The sequence below is a fragment of the Carassius carassius genome, chromosome 42 (genome assembly GCF_963082965.1).
Source record: "Carassius carassius chromosome 42, fCarCar2.1, whole genome shotgun sequence".
Taxonomy (NCBI): Eukaryota; Metazoa; Chordata; class Actinopteri; order Cypriniformes; family Cyprinidae; genus Carassius; species Carassius carassius.
In genome coordinates this window covers 12,514,836-12,529,895 of record NC_081796.1, presented here as the reverse complement: position 1 = coordinate 12,529,895, position 15,060 = coordinate 12,514,836, and the positions used below count along the sequence as shown (strand labels likewise).

General features: G+C 36.3%; 1 protein-coding gene across 6 annotated transcripts in view; it reads left to right on the top strand.

Moving 5' to 3' along the window:
• LOC132123810 (disks large-associated protein 1-like) overlaps nucleotides 1–15,060 on the top strand; it is a 183,797-nt gene that overhangs the window by 128,656 nt on the left and 40,081 nt on the right. For 5 of the 6 annotated variants that reach the window (XM_059534485.1, XM_059534486.1, XM_059534484.1 and 2 more), the window contains 2 exons: nucleotides 152–366; nucleotides 12,275–12,455. In XM_059534485.1, the coding sequence (XP_059390468.1) occupies nucleotides 152–366; nucleotides 12,275–12,455 (396 nt within the window). The remainder of the gene's footprint in view (nucleotides 1–151; nucleotides 367–12,274; nucleotides 12,456–15,060) is intronic. The other variant, XM_059534487.1, reaches the window with a different exon arrangement.

The following is a 15,060-nucleotide window of genomic DNA, read 5'->3' as shown; positions in this document are numbered from 1 at the left end:
ATATTATCTAATCATTTTATTTAATTTATTATCTAATTAATTCTCTATTCTCTGTCTGCATCATGACCTGCTTTATTGCTTGTCATTATTATTGAGTGTTACAGGCAGACCAGGTGTTTATGAGAAGCTAACATTCTCTCATTCTTTGCAGGTTCCGCAGGATGAGTGGGGTGGTTTCTCGTCTGTGGGTCAGGATGACGAGATCCCGTGCAGGAGGATGAGGAGCGGCAGCTACATCAAGGCTATGGCAGAGGAGGACAGCGGAGACTCGGACTGCAGCCCAAAACCGTCACCGAAAGTCCAGGCCCGGAGAGCAAGCTACCTGAAAGCCACCCAGCCCTCCCTCACTGAGATGACCACACTCAAGTGAGTCTGGAAAAGTATTAGCTTGTGCATTTTGCTGCCGTGAAATCACATGGGAAATTAAATACATGTGCTGTATGTGTATGTCCTGTCTGTATGTGCTTAGACCCTGCTGATCCTTCTGCAATTTCAATGAACCTTCATCTTGTCTGGGGTGATTTTACACATGGTATTTTACGGGCAATCCACCCACTCCGCATCTCTTAGTGCTTTTAGAATGGGTCTCTAGAGACTGTGTAGCCTCATCCTTAAATCCATCTCTGTTCACACACAAATGCATACACACACTCTGTGCAATTTCATATAAAACCCCTTCATGTCCTGAGACTCTTACCAGTACAGTGCAAACCTTTCACTCTCCCCTTTATTAAAAATTCAACAGAACAAAGTAATTTCATAGGGAATTTTCCTGTGCCTTTATAGTTCCTTTATTTATTCAGTTTCACACTGTTATATCATCTGAAAGTGGGCCTTTTTTAATGAAAGTACTGATCTTGGCTTCAGTATTTATTAATTAACATGCATATTGCTATTATAGCTGTGTACTACCATACAGTGGCAACATATCCAACTTGGAAAATATACAGTGAAGTCAGTCACTTTTAGAATCCCACAGAGAGCAAACTAATTTGTATTATAAAGAGAATCAACACTCACTTTTGGTTCTGTGTGTAAAAGTGAGCTTTGGTGTGTAAACCTTGCAAACAGGATTTGTATAATGTGAACATCATCGCTGTGACAACAGCAGATGCTCATCAGTGCAGTGTAATAATATACCCTTATTTTTAAATTAAAGGGGTCATATGGTGCGATTTCAAGTTTTCCTTTCTCTTTGGAGTGTTACAAGCTCTTGGTTCATGAAGGAGATCTGTAAAGTTGCAAAGACTAAAGTCTCAAATCCAAAGAGATATACTTTATAAAAGTTAAGACTCTGCCACGCCCCCCAAAATGGCTCATTCTTACACGCCCCCACTTATCTATGTTACAATGTGGAAATATTTGTGTAATGCTGCCCAAATGTTCACGCAAAGAAAGAAGGCGTGGTTTCAGTAACACAGTTAGTGTTGAAGCAGCCATGACAGGGAGATGCTGTGTGTATCTAAGCGAAAGCAAAAGCACTTCATTTGGCCTTCTGAAAGTAGATGCATTTAGGAATCTTTAAGATTACTTACAACAGAACAGCAACACATTTTATGGATGACCATTTTGTTAACCTAGGAGCAGGGCTCTAGCCCTTTGGTTGCCCTAGGCGAGATTGAGTTTTGCGCCCCCCAGGCTGAGTATCCCTGGTCTCAGTGGTCTGTTTCACTGGGGCCTGGAATGCTAGATGTGGCCCCTTCACCTGCAACAGCCAGATCAGTGGTGTTAAATTAAATTGTAACCATGTAGGTTATCAGTGAAGTTACATTTGCTAGTAATACGTACAGTGCTTAATTTGTAAATTGCGAGGTATACCGGAACAAAGCGGGGCAACGGATCCAGCACGCGATTACAGAAGGGACAGGTAACGGAGCACTTGTGCAATCACATTGGTGGACCAGTTTAGGGATTAAGAGCGTGCATCAGTTGCTTTTATAGGGTCTGTAAGGTCATGAAGAACATGGAAATGCAATGCGATTTTAAAACAACAATTTCCAGGCCTAAAAACTTTTCTGAGGGGGACTATGTGTCGCATGGTTTTAATAAATCTCGCAGCTTTCAAGTTTAGAATGAGGGAAATTCCTGTATTTATTCAACATAGCATGTAGGTTTGAATAATAAAATAAATCCACACAAAGTCTAAGATTAAATCAGTCATTTAAATCCATGAACTCTCTCAGAGCGTGCTTCTCATCAGCGCATCAGTGACCTGCACCCTGCGATACAAGACTCATTCGCATTTCAGGACAGCTGACAGAACTGTCACTTGATTAATCGGGTCATTGTTGCATTGTGACAAAAATTTATAATAATTTTCACACCTTTTTAAGTATTTTAAGCCATTTGGTACTCACACGCTCCAAAGGCTGTATTATGTGCCCTCACAGTCACATCCAAAGCTTGTGCATATAAAGCTGACTCGCGAATATTATAAGAGTTATTTTCCATAGTTTGTTGAGTTTATGCAACCAAATACAAACAATATGATGTCTGATGGGTGTTAATAAATAAAACAGTTTCATGGCACACTTTACTAAAATACAGGGGGGGAAAGAAAGAATAGGGGGAACAAATCAATAATTAAACAACACTGCGTCGTCAGTGTTGGTGTTGTATCAGACACGTGCAATTAACATCAGGCTATATGAAAAACAAGCTCAAATGGAGTTAACAAGGTATTTGGCCGGCGAATGAGGAGATCTGTGTTTTGTCCACATTTGAGGAAAGTGCAGAGAATTATATGCCATTATCACCTTTTACAGGTTAGGATATAAAGTTTATTTTTAATGTTTTTTTTTTTGCTGTTTAATACACTTGGCCAAAATCTCATGATATAAACGGTTAAGCACTTATGCACAGGATATTTTAATCGTACAAAAGTATATTGGCTAGATGGCAAAAAAACTACTTCTCCAGTCTTCAAACACAAAAAAAAATGGCCTTTACAGAAATAGTGTTTGAGTAAAGAAATGCTGTACTATGCAAAGTTATTTGTTTACCCTTGCTTTGCAAATAAGCGGCGATCTGTCTCCTCAATCTGAGTGGAGGCAGGGTGAAGTGACGAGGTTTCGCGAGAGCTTGAGGATCCAATGGGGTTATGAAGTTACAAGCTCCTTTAAATACTTATCAGTGGTTAAATATTTCTAAAACCCTGTGATTTAAAATAATAATAACAAATTATAATAGAGATATGAATTTTGGATAGTTTTTCACGGCACATATCTGGCTATTCTCTGTCTGCCATACACTGTGTCTGTCACGCGACTCTGTTCCTCTTTCAGGCTTGAACTGATGGTAAAACTAAGGACATTATTAACTGCCCTTACATTTATTTTGAAAGATGAAGCTCGCTATTATGGAAAGGGGCGTTACCTTTCCGACGAGTGCTTGCGGTGTTCACCCAATCACAATGAGTCAGTGCATGGATCAAGCATCATATGCCCCTTTTAATACTTTTATTCAGCAATGATGGACATTTATATGTAATTATCATGTTACAAAAGATTTCCATTACAAATAAATAATGTTCTTTTGAACTTTTCTATTCTTTTTTTCAAAAAATTTTTTGTTGTTGTGTTTTTGAAGACTGGAATAAAAGCTGAGAATTCAGCTTTGCCATCAAATAAATTAATTTCATTTTAAAATATATTTACATAGAGGTTATTTTAAATTGTTATAAAAGTTTTCACTACTCAAATATATATTACATTTTATAGAATTACATTAGGATGTGTATACATTTTATATATATATATATATATATATATACACACAGTATAGACCAAAAGTTTGGAAACATTACTATTTTTAATGTTTTTGGAAGAAGTTTCTTCCGTTCATCAAGCCTGCATTTATTTGATCAAAAATACAGAAAAAACTGTAATATTGTGAAATATTATTACAACTTAAAATAATAGTTTTCTATTTGAATATACTTTAAAAAAAAAAAAATTATTCCTGTGATGCAAAGCTGAATTTCCAGCATCATTACTCCAGCCTTCAGTGTCACATGTAACATCCAGTCTATCACATGATCATTTAGAAATCATTCTAATATTCTGATTTATTATGAGTGTTGGAAACAGTTCTGCTGTCTAATATATTTGATGAATAAAAGGTTAAAAAGAACTGCATTTATTCAAAATAAATAAAAAAATTCTAATAATATATATTCTAATAATATATTTTCTTTACTATCACTTTTTATCAATTTATCACATCCTTGCTGAATAAAAGTATTGATTTTATTTAAAAAAATAGAAAGAAAAAAAAAATACTGACCCCAAATTACTGACCAGTAGTGTATATTGTTATTACAAAATATTTATATTTTAAAAGCATAGCTTCTTTTTTTTTTTTACCTTTTGTTCATCAAAGTAATATAATTTAAAGTATAATAAATTTAAAAACAACTATTTTAAATTGTAATAGTAATATATCACAATATTACATTTTTTTTCTGTATTTTTGATCAAATAAATGCAGGCTTGATGAGCAGAAGAAACTTCTTTCAAAAACATTAAAAATAGTAATGTTTCCAAACTTTTGGTCTGTACTGTGTATATATATATATATATATATATATATATATATATATATATATATATATATATATATATATATATATATATATATATATGTGGAAACAATATAATTCAAATTATATATTTAATCTCCTTAAGCGTATGATGTTAAAAACCTAATGTGCATCAATAAAGTAATGTCGTTCCAAATGAAATTGATATTCCCTTCTCAGTGTGTAGGGAATGGCGAACAGCGCGTGGGGTCCCTGTGATGTGCTCTTTATCTTTTTATGCTTGACAGGAAGTGCTGCAGCATAGGATATTTATAATTAAAGCATTGTGCCTCTAACTCAGAAATGGAAACACACATTCAAATACACATATACTCCTGTACACACACATACATGAAACTGTGCTGGTAAATATTACCCAATAAAAGTGAAAATTTCTAAGCCTTTGAACCATAAACACACTTTCTGTTCAGACACACAGTAATATAGTAGACATACATTCATGTGTATTTAAACAACCACATGTATGCATAGAGAGAAAAAAATGCTGCATTAGGTAATAAATATGCAGTCCCCTGAGGCCTGTGCTCATTATAGATAGATATTTCCTTTATTTCTGCAAAACAATTCCACAGATGTGGAACCTGAGCCATAAGCTATTTAAAGGGTTCATATGACGTTGCAAAAAAAAAAACAACAACAAAAAAAAAAACATTATTTTGTGTATTTGGTGTAATGAATGTGTTAATGCGGAAAAAAACAATAATTCCACATAATGTACATTATTGTTTCTCCTCTACACCCCGCCTTTCTGAAACGTGTAAAATTTTACAAAGATAATCGGTCTGAAAAGTGAGGTGTGTTCTGATTGGCCAGCTATCCAGTGCATTGTGATTGGCTGAATACCTCAAGCATGTGATGAAAATGTTATGCCCATTAACATACTGTTATGCCGTTTCCCGGTGTTCTAACAAATATCGCTACCTATCAGATTATGCTACCAACACTGTATTTACGATATCGTAAGGGTAGGTTTAGGATATGTTTCTCTTATCCCTTCAGACGTTTGTTCTATTTGAACGTAAGTGCCCTGTGAAGTGGATATTCCGGCATGATTCCAGTTCGAAGTGAATGTATATGTTCCATTCAAAGTGCACTGAAGTGTGCGAGACGTATATGTATGTATATGTCACACTTGTCTGTGTGTGAAGACGTTGCGCAGCGCAAATCCGTGAATGAATGTTCTGAAGGTAAACTTCAACAACAGATTTCCCCTGCTCAGGGAGAATCTGACACAAATCACCAGAACACCGGCGCGACGAGACAAAACCAATAAAACCTATTACAAACGAGTAATAGATTCGAAAATCGGCAAGATTCGAAAATTCCGATTCGACTATGAAAATCCTTAGTCAGGGACAACCCCGTCCCTGACTAAGGATTTTCATAGTCGAATCGGAATTTTCGAATCTTGCCGATAATCGACTGATAGTCGAATCATATGTTTGGGGGCGGGGCAAAATACATTCACAAGAGTCAAGTCAGACATTCGACTAACATAATTACTGATGTTAACACAAAGGGAAAATGTGTAACAAGCACCTTGCAGATATAAACGGTGTAAATAATGTTTTACGTTTTGATTAACAGATAGCTAACACTTAAAAAAAAAAGTGTTAGCTTTTCGTCGGCGAAACCATAACTATTAACTTTTTTTTTTTACTTTTTACAATAGTGCTCTCATTATAACGTTAGCCTAAAACGTTAGCAGTTAATGTTGTGCATTTCTGTTTTGAGCTGCCTGCGTGAAGATGACCAGTAGAGTGACGCATTTGATAGCAAGTTTTTAATCAGTGGGATTAAACTCATAATTTCATATAGAATACGCTTCGTTATTTATACAACATAACGTTAATGTTAAGACTTAAAGGCTATTTGCAAAAAGGGCCCGAATGCACATGAACATATCTGCGGGGCTCTGAATGCGAACTCCTTTTGTGGACGTGTTCTTCACGAAACAATGTGCAGAAACACAGCAGCTAAACTATAAAAATTCACAACGTTTTAGTATAATGTTCTTCTCATTATAATAGTATATATATAACAGTCCCAGTCATAGTTATTAATATTCTATATTGTAGTTTGTCCTGCTCGCACTATATGCTGAAAAGATATCGCCGTAGTACTACAACGAAGCACTTGACTCAAAACCAAATGCATCTTATATCAGGTAAATAATATATCCACAATATATATACACAAGCTGAAATGTTTTGAAATCACTTGTACCCTACCTGTTCGAAAAAATCCAGTCTCTGCGTGTGTCAGTTTGAGTCTTGGTAAAGTTCAAAATCCCTGCCGCCAAGATGCTCCTCTATCAGTCACAGATTATGGAAAGTGAAACATAAATCTATAGGGGTGGTTGGATTTATTCACGCACTTTAAAATATTAATTTGAAGCTTCTTTCTTTTCAGATACTTACACCTTTATCATAATAGGCTGTATATTAACTTATTGGGAGAAAACCGGTAGTTCTATGTGTAATCAAACATTTGAGCTCCCCCATATAGTCAAAATGGCATAATCAATAACACCCTGCGAATACTCGACTGTTAGATTGGTAATCAAAACAGGCTCCTTGAATCAAAGCATCGATTCGTCGATATTTGGGGTCACCCCTACAAACGAGGCATTTGTTGTATCCAGTGGGGATATAATTATGGATTATAATGACTTATACTGTCTATTTATACATTGCGTTGGGTATCGCGCTGCGTAAACATAAAACCATGTCTGCATTTGTGAGCAGAGAAATGACAAACAACAAGCGCTACTCTACACTGCTCAAAACTCGGGTTTGAATCATCAGTGGCAAAGCCTTTAAATATGTAAATGTACTTACTTCCTTATTTTTACTTCATTATTTTATTTATTAAGCACTTTTACACAACTTGTCATTGAACAAAGTGCTGTACAAACACATAAGCAATCATAAAAACATACATCATTAACACCAAATATAAATAATGAAATAAACCCCTCAGTTTGATAACCTACAAAAGCAACTACTATACCCCATTGAATGCTAAAGCTAGGAGGTATTCTTTAAGCTTATGTTTAAAAACCGTAAATGTACGTTCCAATCTGATAGAAAGGGGTAGATCATTCCACAGTTTAGGAGCTATCGCTACAAAAGCTCGATCTCCACTTCTCCACTTTGTTCTTGGAGTCGTTAAAACCAGCTGGTCAGCTGACCTCAAGGACCGTTTTGGTGCATATTTCCAGGGCTTAAAGTATTCCGGCACCATGTCGGATCTCCGGCGTGTGGCCGTGACGAAAAAAAAATAAAAATATTTGAGAGCCTGCGCATGCAGTTTAATATTTTCGAGCCAATTTATTTCTTATACCAATCATATGAGAGGAACGCAGCTTTAACTAAGTTAATGAAGCCTGGGGATGATGTCCTAAACTCCTAGCAATAGATAAATAAATAAATGGCGCTTTTTGGCAGTTGGTGCAAGAAACTGAGAGAGCCCAGGGCTTGTTTCTGCATGATTTGCTCGAGGAAGCTACTGTATGCCAGCAGCGGTAAGAAAGTGCTTGCTCGTTATGATTTATGTCGCGTTCCAGGCAACCCGTAACCCGTGTTTTTCCAACCTTAAACCTGTGAAAGTGCACTGGAATGGCAGTCAAACCCATGACTTCTCACCTGTGAACTCATACTAGATCGATGTACTCCGAGTTCTGACGTCACACAGCACGCGAAACAACAGCGCCTACCGGGATGCAACTATTAGTTGACACACCGTTGTCTATGACTGACCATGTCTGCGGTTAAAAAATACGTGTGTGCACATTTATAGCAGAAAATTATTTGTCATTCAGATTTTCTCAGCCACTGGTCACCCTGTGTAGAAAACTGGCAGAAGACAAAAAAGCGTTAACTAGACTGTTGGTTTCAAATCAACATGCGAGTTACATCCCAGAAAAAAAGTGATAATAGCCTTGATTTCACTTCTAATCTTCAGTTTAGCAGTTCAGTTCTTTAGCACTTTGAGCACTTAATTCTTTAAGCACTTGTTATTGTTTAGAAGAAAACACTTTATTTGACATAGTACTTTTAAATAAATGGTGCCAAACATAATCATTGAAGAGATTCATGTCTATCTCTGTCTGTTTACCATTTTTTTAAGCACTTTAAGCTCTTGTTACTGAATTTTTGTTACTATCGTCAATATTTGAATTAAGTCTGTCTGTGGAGTTTCTCTCCAAACAACCCCCCCCCCCCCCCCCCCCCCCCAAAAAAAAGTTCAGGCTCAGGATTTTTTTCCACTTTAACCCCTGTATTTCTCAATAAGATTTGCCAGGTACAACGGTGCCATACCATGCAGTGATTTATGAACATAAATTAAAATTTTAAAATGTATTCTGTAGTCAATCGGTAGCCAATTTAAAGAGCTCAATACTGGGGTAATATGGTCTCACTTACAAGTACCCGTCAAAAGTCTCGCAGCGGCGTTTTGAACTAGTTGTAAGCGTTTAATCAGTGACTTATTTATGCCGACGTAAAGCGCATTGCAGTAATCTAGTCTTGTAAATATAAATGCATGAATGAGCTTTTCGAGATCACAATGATATGCATAAATTTGCATATCATCTGCATAAAAGTGAAAGGGGATTCCATGCTTGCTAAAAATTGACCCAAGGGTTAGCAAATACAAGGAAAACAAGATTGGGCCAAGAATGGAGCCCTGTGGAACCCCACTGAGCAGAGAAGCAGGTTGTGAACGATCTCGACCAATATTTACCGACAAGGTTCTATTTAAAAGAAAAGACTTGAACCAAGCAAGCGCTGTACCTTGAATTCCTACTACATTTTCTAGACGTGAGAGTAAAATGTCATGGTCAATGGTATCAAACGCAGCGCTAAGGTCCAGGAAAAAAAACAAGAACTGCTGAAGAGTCGACTGCAGTCAGCAAATCATTTAAAACCCTGATCAAGGCAGACTCAGTACTGTGAAAAGCCCTAAAACCTGACTGAAAAACTTCAAAAAGCTATTTATTTTATTCAAAACGACCTTCTCCAAAATCTTGGACAAAAAAGGTAACTTTGAGATTGGCCGGTAATTTGATACAACAGCAGGGTCCAAATTAGTTTTTTTCAAAAGGGGCTGGACAAGAGCGTATTTAAAATGTTTAGGAACAACTCCAGTTAAAAGACTATTGTTTATAATGACTAAAATACTGTGGCCAAGAACATCAAATGCTTCCTTTATCAATTTAGCTGGAATAATGTCTAATGAACAGTCAGTTAGTTTCGACTGCTTGATTACCTCAGCTAGTGACTGCAAAGAGATCATTTCAAAATGGTCAAATGTAACAAATGGTGGCCGAACAACAGAAGGATCAAACAAACTAGGTTTGATTTTAGTTTTAATGTCCGAGATTTTTTGGACAAAATAATCCAAAAAAGTCACAAGTAATCTAATTTTGAATTAAAAACTGAATTTACTATATTAAATAAAACTTGCGGCTTACTACTATTTTTTGTAATTACTTCAGCAAAGTAATTCCTCTTAGCCATCTGTACGGTATTCTGATAGTTATCTTGAGACTCCCGTAACATTTGAAAAGATACCTGTAACTTATCTTTTTTCCATTTCCGTTCAAATTTTCTACAGGTTATCCTCAATGCACGAGTCGCATCATTCAGCCAGGGCTCGGATCTAAATTTGCACTTTTTGACATGAAGTGGGGCTACTGAGTCCAAGAGGGATAAACGAACAGAATATAGCACCTCAAGTGAGGAGTCCACAATAAGAGAAAAACTATCCATAAAATAAAAAGGGTTAATTTAAAAAATTGATCTATAAATCGCTCTATTGCTCCAGCATTTAAAGCCCGTCGTAGTTGGCTTTTTCTGCTCTAGGTTTTTCAACACGTGGTGTCGACATCTTGAAAATAATTGACTTATGGTCAGAGAAAGCTTGATCTGATATTTCAACATCAGTAATAGATAAACCATAAGTCAAAACTAAGTCTAAAATATGACCTTGAACATGAGTGGGTTTATGCACGTGCTGTATAAGATTGAAAGAATCGATCAAAAAGTCTCTTATAAGTGGCTTGGTAGGACAACACATATGTATGTTGAAATCACCCACTAGTAGCAATTTATCATATTTCAGTACAATTTCACTTAAAAAATCAGTAAACTCACAAATAAAATCCTTGTTGTATACAGGTGGTCGATATATTAAAGCATATGCAACTTGATTAGTCATAAACAACTGCAGTTCAAAGCTTAAAAAAGTGCAGGCAGATAATAGCTACACGAAAAACTATTCTTAAAAATAGATGCCAGACCTCCACCACGACTTGTGATGCGTGGAGTATTAAGAAAGCCACAGTCCAGAGGTAACAGATCCGTGAATGGGCTTAAATCGTCAGGAATTAGCCACGTCTCAGACAATAATAAAAGTTACAGTGTTGTAAATACAACTTAACCACTGATTTGTAGTTGTGTCCTCTTTTGGAAGGCCAAACAAAGTATTTTCACTTTTGCAAGGAAACACACAGCCTTCTTTCTTTGCATGAACATTTGGTTTGGCGTTATGCAAATCTTCCCACATCGTGACGTAGACATGTGGGGGCATGTAAGAATGAGCCATTTTAGGGGGGCATGGACATGTCTTAACTTTTATAAAGAATGTCTCTTTGGGTTTGAGAATTTAGTGTTTGCAACTTAAGGGATCTTATCTATTCACAAACAGCTTGTAACACACCAAAGAGAAAGGACAACTTGTAATCACATTATATGACCCCTTTAATATTCATTTATTATATATGATTAGTTATAAAATTTTAATTGGTGATAATGTGTCATACTGCAACAGACCAAATTTTAACCAAAACATTTTGAAAATCCTTATTTATATTAAAATCAGCTATAATGTTTTTACTTTCAAATAATTGAAACATGTTTAAATAGTTTCAATGTATTAAATGTATACATAATTTATCTACAGCATAAAATGTGAAAACTTTGTAAAAAGCTGAGCTCCTGAAATAACAGCATGTAATCAGAATAACTAAGCATTGTCCTATTTTTCCATGATATATAATTACATGCTTTCCTTCTTCATAGTACACCTCAGCAAACTTCTACTATTTTGTCGTTTTTTTCATAGATTGCTGCTTTAATTTATTCATCCACTGTCATCTCTTCCTCTAAATCTATTTATGTACTTTTCCCGCATTCATCCCTTTGTTTCTCTTTTACTCCCTCTCTCTTTCTCTCTCTCTACATTCCTCACTCCAGTGAAGAATGACTAATGTGTGTTTTTTTTCTAGCTGTAACTGCATACTATTTTAAGAGCCACATCCATAATTAAGATTGACTCGACCTGGAGGGATAGAATGTGTGTTTGTGCACTTTAATATGTTTCTGTGTTCATATTTCAAGGACCTGATTGCCCATCCACATGTAAACACAAACAGTTGAAAGCTAGTACTAATTATGAGGAGTTCTTTTTTACTTTGGTCTTAGATATATGAAGAGCACACTAAAACACACACACACATAAACAGGTTGAGTTGTTTTTAGGTCAACAGTAATGAGTGTGAGATTTCTGTTGGAGGAAAACAAAGGAGCGAGTAACAAGAGTAATATCAGCTCTCATTTCATTCTCATACCTCATTAAATACTTGTAGACCTGTTCTTGTTCTCTTTGCAGGATCAGTACGGAGTCCCATTCCCCCAAGCTGCAGATCCGGAGTCACAGTTACCTGCGAGCGGTGAGTGAGGTTTCAATCAACCGCAGTTTGGACAGTCTGGACCCGGCCGGTCTGCTGGCCTCACCAAAATTTCGCTCACGAAACGAGAGCTACATGAGGGCCATGAGCACCATCAGCCAGGTTGGTCATCGCCCCTCATTCTCTTGTGGAAATCGCCATTAAGATACTGATCTTATACCAGTGGGAAACAACAACTGGGCCTGGATCAGATCCTAAAGGTGATTTCCAACCAGAGCCTTCCTCAACGTCAGCCTTCAAGAAGATTTGCAAAGGGGAGGAAAAAAATGCAAACAAAAAGGAGTTATATTTTGCTCAAGTACTCAATTTTTGCTCAATTCCATTGATCATCTCATAGAATCATCTCATTATCATCTCTTTATCCATGCGTTATTCAGAATTCGAATTTGCGTACTATCACTATGGTATTGAAGATTAGGATTAACATCACAAATCGTATGTTTGTAAATACTGTGTAATTGGTGCCAAAGTTAGTGTATTTCTTGACAATAAGGCTAAAGCCCCAAGTATACTTCAGTTTTGACACAAATAATAGTGAACATATACAGCTGAACACATTGCCATTTGATAGCATGTGCGTATATAGGCAGTTGATACATGCACACTAAAAAGTTCAAACTTTGTCCATTTTATCAGCTTTTTTCCCTCTAGAAGTTATAACTGATGAAAATATTTTTGTGCTCGTTCAAATTAGAGTAATGGTATCTCTTAACCCACTCACACAATCATTTGTTAACATGGGTGTCTGTTGTTTTTGCTGTCTCTAGTAGTTGTTGGTGTTATTTGATTATTCTAGTCAGTGCTTGAAGTGGAAAAAAAGAAGTGCCGGTATCCACCAGCCCCCCCCCCCCCCCCCCACATTTATTTATTTATATTAAATAAATAAGTACTTTTTAATATTTCACAATGTATGTACAGTGCAACAATCAATCAACAATTGTTCAATACAAATTAGCACAAGTCGAGTTGCGATACCAAACAGGACCACAGGGAGATGCCAAAGACCACTCGCCTGCCTTTACTACTATACGGATCCATTCAGAATCACTAAATCTCTGACCAATGCATAATCAGCGTTCATTATAAACCACTGTTGCTTTTAAGCCAAATACAGACTGAAAATAATAATTTTACTGACATATTATGGACGCAAGTCACTATTCTCTCCGCAATCACTTTCAGGCCAATTTTCACGTCATATAGCAGCATAGCAGCAAGTGTGCCTTAAAGGGTTAGTTCACCCAAAAATCAAAATTATGTCATTAATGACTCACCCTCATGTTGTTCCAAACCCGTGAGACCTCTGTTTATCTTCAGAACACAGTTTAAGATATTTTAGATTTAGTCCGAGAGCTCTCAGTCCCTCCATTGAAGCTGTGTGTACGGTATACTGTCCATGCTCAGAAAGGTAAGAAAAACATCATCAAAGTAGTCCATGTGACATCAGAGAGTCAGTTAGAATTTTTTGAAACATCGAAAATACATTTTGGTCCAAAAATAGCAAAAACTACAACTTTATTCATCATTGTCTTCTCTTCCGTGTCTGTTGTCAGACCATTCAAAACACTGCAGTGTATTCACCTGAATCGTTTGAAACGGTTCGCATCAACAATAAGCATTAATCCACAAATGACTTAAGCTCTTAACTTTTTTGATGTGGCTGACACTCCCTCTGAGTTAAAACAAACTAATATCCCGGAGTAATTCATTTACTCAAACAGTACACTGACTGAACTGCTGTGAAGAGAGAACTGAAGATGAACACCGAGCCGAGCCAGATAACGATGGACTATACTATGGAGCAGCAGTACTTACCACACATTTTACAAGATTAGAGGTTTTGTAATTGGTGATCAGAATATACAAATCACTTGCCATCGTCCTCAGTCATCTCTACTTACTCTGTTTATGTGGTTAGTGAAATTTTATGTACTGTACTGTAATGTAACAGGCAACAGTTAGAAAACGTTATTTGTTTTCTGTTACTTTCTGAATATGGATTCACGCTTTGGGCACACCCCCCATCTGCTGAAAAATAACTGCATTTACTATGTACAGATTAAGTGCAACAGTAATATGTATTATGTTTATTTAAAAGATTCAGAAAACACCAAAAGGTACTGTAAATATGCATTTCTGTCAATCTTAATAGTTATTTATTAATTACTTTATGTATTACAAAACACAAAGCACTTCTTCTTTATCATTGTCTTGTCTGATGAATTCAACTAAGCGTTCTAACCACAACCTTGCCCCTCCTCACCCCCAACCATTTGAATTTCCATAGGCAGGAATTATTTTAATGATATTCTAATGAGCCACTTTGTGACATCACAAAAACCTGAAAAACAACGCTGTAGTCCAAACGAGCCGTTCATTATATTTCTTTAAAAAAAAATTAATATCTTCCTTTGGAGTGGACTTTGAGATTTGTAACTTTGTAGATTTTTTTTTTGCCCAAGCATACACACTACACACTAAAATTAAAACCTCTTTAATTACTTAAATTTAAAAAAGTCTCAAAACCAAAGAGATATTCTCAGACATCCCAACCTGCAAAAAGTAATTTCAGGGAGGTACCCCCCCCCCCCCCTCCCCCCAAAAAAAATAATACATCTCAGCTGTAGTCACCTTCTCAGTGAGACTTTGCCTAACTGAATGGGAGAACGGAGATATATTGGAGCAGCCTTCCCTGTGCTTAGCCTCC